Below are 8,780 nucleotides of genomic sequence, written 5' to 3'. Positions count from 1 at the left end.
TAAAGTCTTCTTGGGGCCCAAGTGCACCCCCCCCAACCCCTGTGCTGTGAGCTTCACCCATTCCTGGGCCACTGGGGACAGCTGGAAACATCAGAGACGTTTCTGTTGTCACAACTGGGGAGGTGCCATCATCTGGTGGGCAGAGGTGAAGGGTGCAGCTACACACTCCACAGTGCACAGGGCAGCCCCCCACAACAGAGGCCCTGGCATCCTGCCTGCCTGTCACCCCCAGCCCAGGAGCCCTCAGCACCAGGCTCTGTGCCCCTGGCTCCCCGCCTGCCCCAGAAAACAGGCACCACGATGGGGTTTTTACTAATTTTATTTCTAGACTTTTCATGTTTGTCTTGTTTTCCGCTGGAAATGTGCTGGTTACATGTCCATGCTGGGAAACGCCGCCGTGTGCAACCAAAACCACACACAGACCAAGTGCCCACCTGCCAGACCCTCACAGATTTGATGGCCACAGGACAGACTCCACGGTGCTCCCGACCCGCCACTGGGACAGACCTAGGACGGGCCGTCCTCAAGGACCCGGTTTGGTTCAGACACAGATGCTGCAGCCAGAAGAGTTGAGGTAAGCGGAAGCTGGGGTCCTGCGGAGCGGGGCCTCGGAGCACCCGGCCATCCCTTTGGGCAGGGCCACCAAGGGTGCAGATTCTTTTGGTTCGGCAGCATGCTAGGCAGCTCGGGCACACAGCACCACGGGCTGGCTCCCGCGAGATCTGCAGCCTCTGTAGTTAGCATCATGCGGCCCTGAACAGAACAGAGAGCACTGGGACATGACAGCTTCCACAGCCCGGAAACAGCGACTCCAGAGGCTGGGACCAGTCCAGGGCACAGCACCACCACGGCACACAAGACATACTTGTTACAATAATAATAATAATGCAAGTTTCATAGCTATATGCAAACAACACAGCCGTAAAAGCTACTAGGATGGTCGATGCTAGGGCAGATGGAGAGTCCAGCGCAACGGGCGCAGGGAAGGACGCGGACACGGACACTGGCTGGTCCTCAGACGCTGGGTGGCCGCCCGCACGCAACCCGGCGCCCGTCCCCACCAGGCCCGTCGGGGATCTCGTCTGAGTGTTTGCCGAAGCAGGAGGCCACGGGGCCAGACGGGGCCTGACCGCTGGTCTACACATGGCTAAGTGAAGCATGAGGTATCGTGGAACGGGAACCTTTTTGGAATAGAGCAGTAATCACATTACATCAAAATTGATCACATAAAAAAAAAAAAGTCTACCAAAAAAAAAAAAGGCATCCGTAATACATTTTTCTATGAGAAAATTAAAACTAGAACATGGCAGTATATGACGTCGTAAAACAGGAAAACTGATCCTCCGATAGCAGCAAAACAATGTGAGAGATACAAAGAAGCGTGGTGAGTCTGTTTCCAAACACGCTGGGAAGTCATCGATAGCAGCGAATAAGAAACGGGGTGCGCAGCCTGTCCCTCCGTGGTCCCGCCTGCCTCCCCTCCCGCACTTCCTCCCTCACATCCTCTCCCAGCACCAGGCTGGGCGCTCTCGCCTCCTCCCTCAACACGCACCACTTAGTCATTACTCAAAGGTCCACAGCCAAGATGTGCATTGTCTACTGGTTGCTAACATTTCTTTAAAGGAGGGGTGGGGGTGAGACGATGCTCAAACAGCTTGATTCAGGGACCCTAACTCTCCTGTACCTGATGCCTCTCAGATGGGCTCGCGCCGGGGAACACCAAACAGGCTGGATCAACGTGTCTGTGTTTTTTTTTTCCTGGGGAATTTCCCCCTTCTCCTATAAAAGGACCTAACTTCTCTAAGTGGTATCAAGCCTGCCACAGAAAGGCAGCAGGCTGTGTGTTTGAATCAAGGGGAGAGTGCATTACTTGAGAAATCATACTGGCCTTACGAACATCCTCTGCAATAAATACTCTTTTTAGCCTTAACTATAAATTACATATTTTAGTGTTTAATAACCTTCCTAACCCTTAAACTACACGTCCTTTAGGTAAACCTTTCAGGCTTCTACTTTCAAACACTAGTTGGCACCAAAGGATTCCTAAACTTGAACCTCTCTACGGGAAAAGGAACGTCACATCCTGGCAACGTGAGAACGCACACTTTCTCCTTGACTGGAACCTCGCCTTCCACAACACCCCCTCGCGAACTCCGTGGCGACTTGCACGGGCCTTGCGATCCTGTCTGCGCACGCGCACGTGGATATCCCAACCATTCCACTGGGAACCACCCCCCCTCTCCACCCATGAACAAGAGACCTTCCCCAGAACTGCCGGACCCAAAGTGCTTTGAAATGGAATGGGTTTAGAACATTGAGAAGGAGACAAACAAGCGGGCTGTGGGTTTCACCTGGATCTGAGCAGGCTGCAGGCCTGGCGGCCGACAGCGCCTCCTCAACAGGTAACTACAAAAATGCGAGGATTAAAAAAATAGAATCTGTGACGCTGCTATTTCGGCTTCTCTTGTAAGAGCGTACGCGCTGGCCGGCGCCCGACGCCCGCTCAGGTGGCCGGTCCACGGAAGAAAGAGGATTAGCACTCGGTGATGCTCAACTATCCTAGTCTACCCGATAGGTTACATCAGCCATGGACAAGGTGAAGAGGTTACATACATGCCTACCTACGAAATAAACACGCACCAATGACTTATAAAGTGACTACATGCATGAGCAAGCGAGATACAGGATGCCTACAACAGCCTTAAAGCCGTGCCCCTCAGGAAAGCACAAGAATACATTTTTCTATCTAAAAACCCTCCTCTACTTTAAACATGGTTTGTTGAATTTTTTTAGAACGTTTTTATGCTTTTTTTTTTTTTTTTGCTTTAAACACATCAATCAAATCTAAGCCCCCCTGCAGACTCGCTCCTTGTGTTAATGCCTACCCTTACAACGCAGACACAAACAGTCCTACAAAACTAGTCGATTATGGGCTATAAAGTCCTCTATTTTTGTAGCACAACCCTCCCTCCCCCCTAGAGCTTGGGGTTATGCAACTACTATTTTTTTCTTATTTTTTTTAACGACAGTTTTGGGTACTTTTTTTTTTCTCTTGCTTAAGTCAGAGACAGAAAGGAGAAAGAGCAAAGGAAAAAAACAACAGAAGATGGAAGCTTTCCCTTCTGGCGTGGCCCGTCCGGGAGGGGCGCATCCAGCAGGGGAGCCCCCCCGGGGCCGGCCCCTCCCTCCGCCAGCCCCCTCAGATGTCCACGTCGCGCACGTCGGTGGGTGTGCAGGCCAGGTCCACCTCCTCCTCCTCCTCTTCCTCCTCCTCCACGGCCTTGGGGTCCAGGCTCTGCTGGGCCTGGCGCAGGCTGGACTCCAGCAGGGCTTCGATCTGCTCCTGGCAGGCTCGGAGGCAGTCCTAGGGGGTAGCGGGCAGGGGGACAGGGCCTCAGAAGGAGGCCCACAGGGAGGGCCCATCCCCCACACACCATAACCTGGATGGTGATTTAGCAGTGAGGCTGACCTGAAGTTGCTGCCCCTCCGCCCCCCAGCTGGTCTCCCGAACCCCAGGACAGACCCTCATGGGCCTGTGTCCAGCAGCTGCCAGCCTGAGGAGCCCACATGCCCGCCGGGCAGTGATGGTCCCACTCAGGACCGAGGACCACAGGGCTGCTGGCCATCGTCTGTGAACGGAGATGCGCCTGTCCTGCACCCCTCCCCTCCCCCGCCTGCCCCTGTGTGCCCAGCAGCAGGGCCCTGGCCTCTCGCTGGAATCCCACTGCCGGGCTCTGGTCTCTGGCCCCGCCGTTCCCACTGGCCCCGCCACTGTCCTTGGTGAATCCAGCCGTTCCATCCAGGGCAGGGAGGCCCTGTGAGTCCTGCTTTTTGGACTTAACCTCTGCTGTCAGCCCCACGGTGGACCCAGCCTTCGGTGGTGAATGGCCATCAAAGGCATTAACTGTGCATGACTGTGAATGACTGTTGGGTGGCCTGGGACCCTTTATACAGTTCGGCCTGCATCCTGGATGATGCATCGGCCTTGCGTAGTGCCCACCTGGACCTCAGCCCCACCCTGCGATGAGCTGACTTTGGTCCCTGAGGTCCAGCTTTGGAGAAAGGCAGACAACCCAGGTGGGCCCCCCTCCCCTTCCCCCCCTTGGGGGTATCTCTGTCTCAGTTGAGCAATGTCTGTCACTGCATAACCAGACTGACACATTTCAGCCTCAACTGATTCCCCGCCCACATGCTATTGGTGGCATTTCTAGTGAGCATGCTCCCCGCCCCCTCCCTCGGCTGTTGGAGAGTGAAGTGAGCGTGAGTGCCAAGAGGCAGAGGGGAGTCCGTCTCTACAGACAAGAACGAGCCCTCTGGGGACACAGGCTGGCAGCCTAGTGCCACTGGCCAGAGGACAGGCAGGTGTCTGTCTCACACCCTTCCTCTCCTTCCCTGAGTGGTACGGGTGAGGTGGCACCTGCCTGGGGGCCAGAGCCTCCCAAACGCTCCAGGGTGGGCCACAGGAAGGCATCCCAAGCCAGACCTGGACTGGGGTCAACGGTCACTCACTCCCACCAAACCACTCTGGTCTAACTTGGTAAATGCCATAAACCCTTGTAATTGTTATTTTAATTCTTTAAGGAAAGCAATAAAGTGGGAATAAAACAATGGCACTTTTAAAGATATCACCCCCGCCTCTGGCTCTAACTGCAGCAGCAGCTCCCTGAGGGCCCACGGTCACAACCTCAGACCTCACACGAGCCCTTTCACAGCAGCTGTTTACTGGCATCCATTGTGGCCCAGACAAAGCTCGCCTGGGCCCACTGCACAGCCATGAGGGTGCGCATCACTGCCGGCCCGGCCCCTCTTCCCGGAGGCCTCAATGGCTCCGGAGGGCCTGTCTGCAAGTTCTGGGAGGTGCTTCTTCCAAAGGAGTCCCCAGGAGAGGTGGGTGAAGCTGGCGCTGTCGGCCTGTGACTGGCCCTGTGCCCCCAGCCCGTCCTCTCGGGGGCCTCGGCACTAGTCCAAGCATTCCCCTTGAGTGAACTGTGGCTGCAGCACCCAGCACTGGGCATCCCATCCCCGGGACCAGCAGGTCCGCCCCTGCCCGTGCAGGAGGGGTGCCCGATCACTTACTGGGTCGCACTTGATCACTTTGGAGAGGAATCGCGTGAGGCGGTGATAGGACAGGAAGCTGTTGGAGCTTCCCAGGTGCAGGCCTTGCGCTGCGGCCACCACGCTCCCGGCAGCCACCATGGAGGGCGGGTTGGAAATGAACTTCACGTCTGCAGCAGAGGGAGAGGCAAGGGGCCGTGAGTGGGGACACGGCAGGATCCCTGTGATCCGTGCCCCTGTCAGGGCCTGTCCCAGCAAACAGCTCCCTGGGTGTTCACTCGAGGGTCTGGCTGAGGAAGTGTGGGAGTCCCTGCAACCCAGCTCTTCTTCCCACCCGGGGGCTCCGGATGTGCCTCAGGCGGGAGCTGGTGCTCTTCACTCACTAACGGAGCCCTGAAGCAGCCCTGGCCAGTCCCACCGTCTGACACCAACAGCAGAGGCCTGGTCAGGGCACTTGGTGACAGTGAACACCCTGTCTCGTCCTGTCAGCATGAGCCTTTTGAACATGGAGCCCATTTACACAAGTGAACGATGCCAAGCCCGCCAGGGAGCAGAGGTGTCGCCTCTAAGTGACTGCACCGGCACAGGGACGAGACCTGCCGTCCGCTAGAACAGTGGTTCCCAGCGTAGGGCACGCACCCACAGGGGGCGGTTCGAGAAGGAGTTAACAGTGAATTTTTTTATTTTCTTATGGCTCTAGGGGCCTTAGGTACAGTATATAAATATATATTGTGACATATTTATGCATTTCAGTTCTCTATTATACGTTTAGAAACTTTGCTATTTTTCCATATCATTTCATATTATTTTTAAGAATTTCTCAATGATTTCTTCCTCAGTACTTCAACTGTCCTTTTGTTCTTTTATTTTTCTCTTTCATGGATGCCATGCTCTTTGGAAGCTTGTTTAGACCAAATTAATGGCCTTTTAGGCTTCCTCCACACGAATAGGAGTTCACTTTTTGAATAATAAGAATTATATGTCGGGGGTGGGGGGAGGCATCAGGATTTGAGAGATGCTTAGGTAGGGCGTGGCCAAAAAAGGTTGGGAACCACTGCTCTAGGGTCCTCACCTGCACCGGCCGAGCCTCCCCCAGATCCAGGGGTGCCTCCCCTCTCCCTGCAACCCTCAAACTTCCACCTGCGAGGCCCAACCCAGGCACAGCCAGCATCCTAAATCAGCGCTGGTCCCCACTTCATCTTCCCCGGGAGTCAGCTTGTTGCCGCCCCAAACTGTAGGGAAACTCTCTACGTGGGTAGGGTGGGTAGGGTGGGCCCCCGCCCTCCCCCCGCCCTGAGCCCCTAGAGCTGGGACTGTCACAGAGGAGGGAGTCAGTACGGACACCTCAGTAGCCCCAGCTATGGCCAAGGCTGCCTTTTTGTCGCACCTGGATGATTGGTGGAGAGAGGGGACTGATTTCAGCATCTTAATGGGGGAATTGGGGACCCTGAGCCTGGAGCCGGTGCTGGGTGTGGCATCTTGCCATCCAGTACAACAAGAGGAAAGGCTCCAGCCCCGGCTGGACTGGCTCAGTGGATAGAACGTCAGCCCACGGACTGAAGGGTCCCAGGTCGATTCCGGTCAAGGGCATGTACCCTGGTTGCAGGTTCCACAGCCCTGGTCAGAGCGCGTGCAGGAGGCAACCAATTGAAGTGTCTCTTTCACACCGATGTCTCTGTCTCTCCCTCTCCCTTCCACTCTCTCTAAAAATCAATGGAAAAATATTCTCGGGTGAAGATTAACCAAAAAGAAAAAAGAAAAAAATAGGAAAGGCTCCAGTGTACATGCATGTACACGTTGAAGGAAAAGCCAGGCGGTGGCGTGTGCACACGTGCAGGGACTCAGGAAGCCGGGTCTCCGGGTGTAGAGAGAGCAGAGCCCCCCCCACCCCCACCCCCACCCCATGGCACCTTTCAGTGGGGGCCTTGCTCACGCCCGCCTCACATAACGTTTGTTTTTGAGCTCAATGACGTCACTCCCATCTGAGAGGCCCCTTTGTGACTAAGGGCACGACTGCATCTCAGTCACCTCCAAACTGTGGGGGCACAGTCAGGACCAGGGCCCTGAGCGTTTGCCGAGGGACCTGGCTGGTTGCTGCTCCCTCTGGGGCCCCGCCCTGGAGTTAATGGTTGCAACAACCTGGGTCACCGCAGGTATCTGAGCAGAAGGCCCGGGTGCCTGCTGGGCCCCACGTGGGCAGCTAGGGAGCTGGACCAAAGCCAGTTTGCAGCCTGTGTGCCAGGATTGCTTCCCTCACTGCCAGCACTCACAGGCCACACACCCCGCTGTCCGGGGGATCTTGGGAACGGGGGAGCTCCAGGCTGCCCCAGCCATCCTGAGGGGAGGGTGTGCAAGAACCACTCCTCTATTATCTCCAGGAAACTTGCTGTTTTTCCAAACAACTTTCAGCTCCATAAAAGGCTGGCTGAGAGTCTCTGGAGGCCCCTCCCGGAGGCTCCCCAGTGAGGGAGGCGGGACAGCCTGTGGAAGCTCCCCACCCCTGCCCAAGGGCCAGAGCTGGAGCGCCGGGAGAAGGGGCGCCCCAGTCGGGTCCATCCAGGTCAGCAGCGTCCTTGGCTTCTCCTCCTGGGCCCCCACGCCTCACTTGGAAGGACGCGGAGGGCGGTGGGAGGCCAGCAGAATCTTCCCAACTCTCGCCTAACCCAGAAATACCAGCCATCAGAGCACCCAGACATCAGGAGGGTGCAAGGACTTGCCAGGCTGGGGCTCTGCCTCTTGGGGGTGGGGACACCAGAGGTCAGCCTCCCCCTTGGATAAAGTGTGGCCCTTAGGTTGCCCAGAGTAAGTCCCAGAGATGTGACGTCTGAAGTGGGATGGGGCCTGGGGCCTACGGTCAGGGTCTCCAGGGAGAACAGGAAGCAGTCCCAGGGGGTGAGGATCGGGGCTGGGGGAAGCTGGAGGCAACACTGTGTGTGTGTGTGTGTGTGTGTGTGTGTGTCTCCCCACCCTTGGTTTTGAAAGGCTGGCTGCCTCCGGGATCTGGGGCCAGGGCAGTGCCAGGGGAGGGAATGTTGCCCCCTGCCGTCAACCACAGCAGCAGGCTGCTCCAAAGCTCCTCCCAAGGCTCAGCTGAGGCGCCCCTAACAGGGCCTCAGGGAGGGCCGAGCTGGCGGCCCAGAGCACGTGGTGCAGGCACTGGCGGCCTGGGCTCCCCACCCCTGTAGGCGCCCCTGGCAGGCGGCCCAGCTTGGGAGAGGCCAGAAGGGGGCCCCAAAGCTCAGACTCCTTGAGGACATAGGAAAGGACTAGAGAGAGGTGGGGAGAGGCAGGCCGGGGGAGCAGAAACCAAGGCAGCTGGACACAGGCAGACCAGCCACCCAACCCCAGGAGGACACCCCCTCCCCACCTCACCCCCCGCCGCCTCCCCTACAGTCCGAGCCCTCTGCTCAACAGAACAGGGGAAGAGGAGCACTTCTGAGAACAGAAGGGGCCTGGTGGGGAAACTGAGGCAGAAGGCAAGAAGCCCCGCCAGGAGCACCCAGGGAGATCAGGCCAGCCCACCAGCCAGCCACCCTACCTGTGGCACAGAGGGCGACAAATGTCTGCGCGTGTTTGCGGATGATCTGCTTGTTGACCTCGGCCACCGGCATTTTGGAGAGGAAGTGTTCAATGAAATCGTGGGGGGTCATGGCCGCCAGGTTCCACTTGAGCTTGTTCACTAGCAGCAGCTCCATGTGCTGTGAGAATGGGTGACCAAACATGAA

General features: G+C 57.0%; 1 protein-coding gene across 2 annotated transcripts in view; it reads right to left on the bottom strand.

The window, feature by feature from the left end:
* Window positions 1-301: 301 nt before the first annotated feature.
* The window catches only part of CCND1 (cyclin D1), an 11,335-nt gene continuing 2,856 nt past the window's right edge, over window positions 302-8,780 (bottom strand). For both annotated transcript variants that reach the window (XM_005864370.2, XM_005864371.2), the window contains exons 3-5: window positions 8,594-8,753; window positions 5,077-5,225; window positions 302-3,364 (exon numbers count right to left, since the gene is read on the bottom strand). In XM_005864370.2, coding sequence (XP_005864432.1) covers window positions 3,200-3,364; window positions 5,077-5,225; window positions 8,594-8,753 — 474 coding nt within the window. In that variant the 3' untranslated portion in view covers window positions 302-3,199. The remainder of the gene's footprint in view (window positions 3,365-5,076; window positions 5,226-8,593; window positions 8,754-8,780) is intronic.

The sequence above is a fragment of the Myotis brandtii genome, unplaced genomic scaffold (genome assembly GCF_000412655.1).
Source record: "Myotis brandtii unplaced genomic scaffold, ASM41265v1 scaffold187, whole genome shotgun sequence".
NCBI lineage: Eukaryota > Metazoa > Chordata > Mammalia > Chiroptera > Vespertilionidae > Myotis > Myotis brandtii.
The sequence above is the reverse complement of the archived record's forward strand: the minus strand, read 5'-3'. Positions and strand labels throughout refer to the sequence as shown.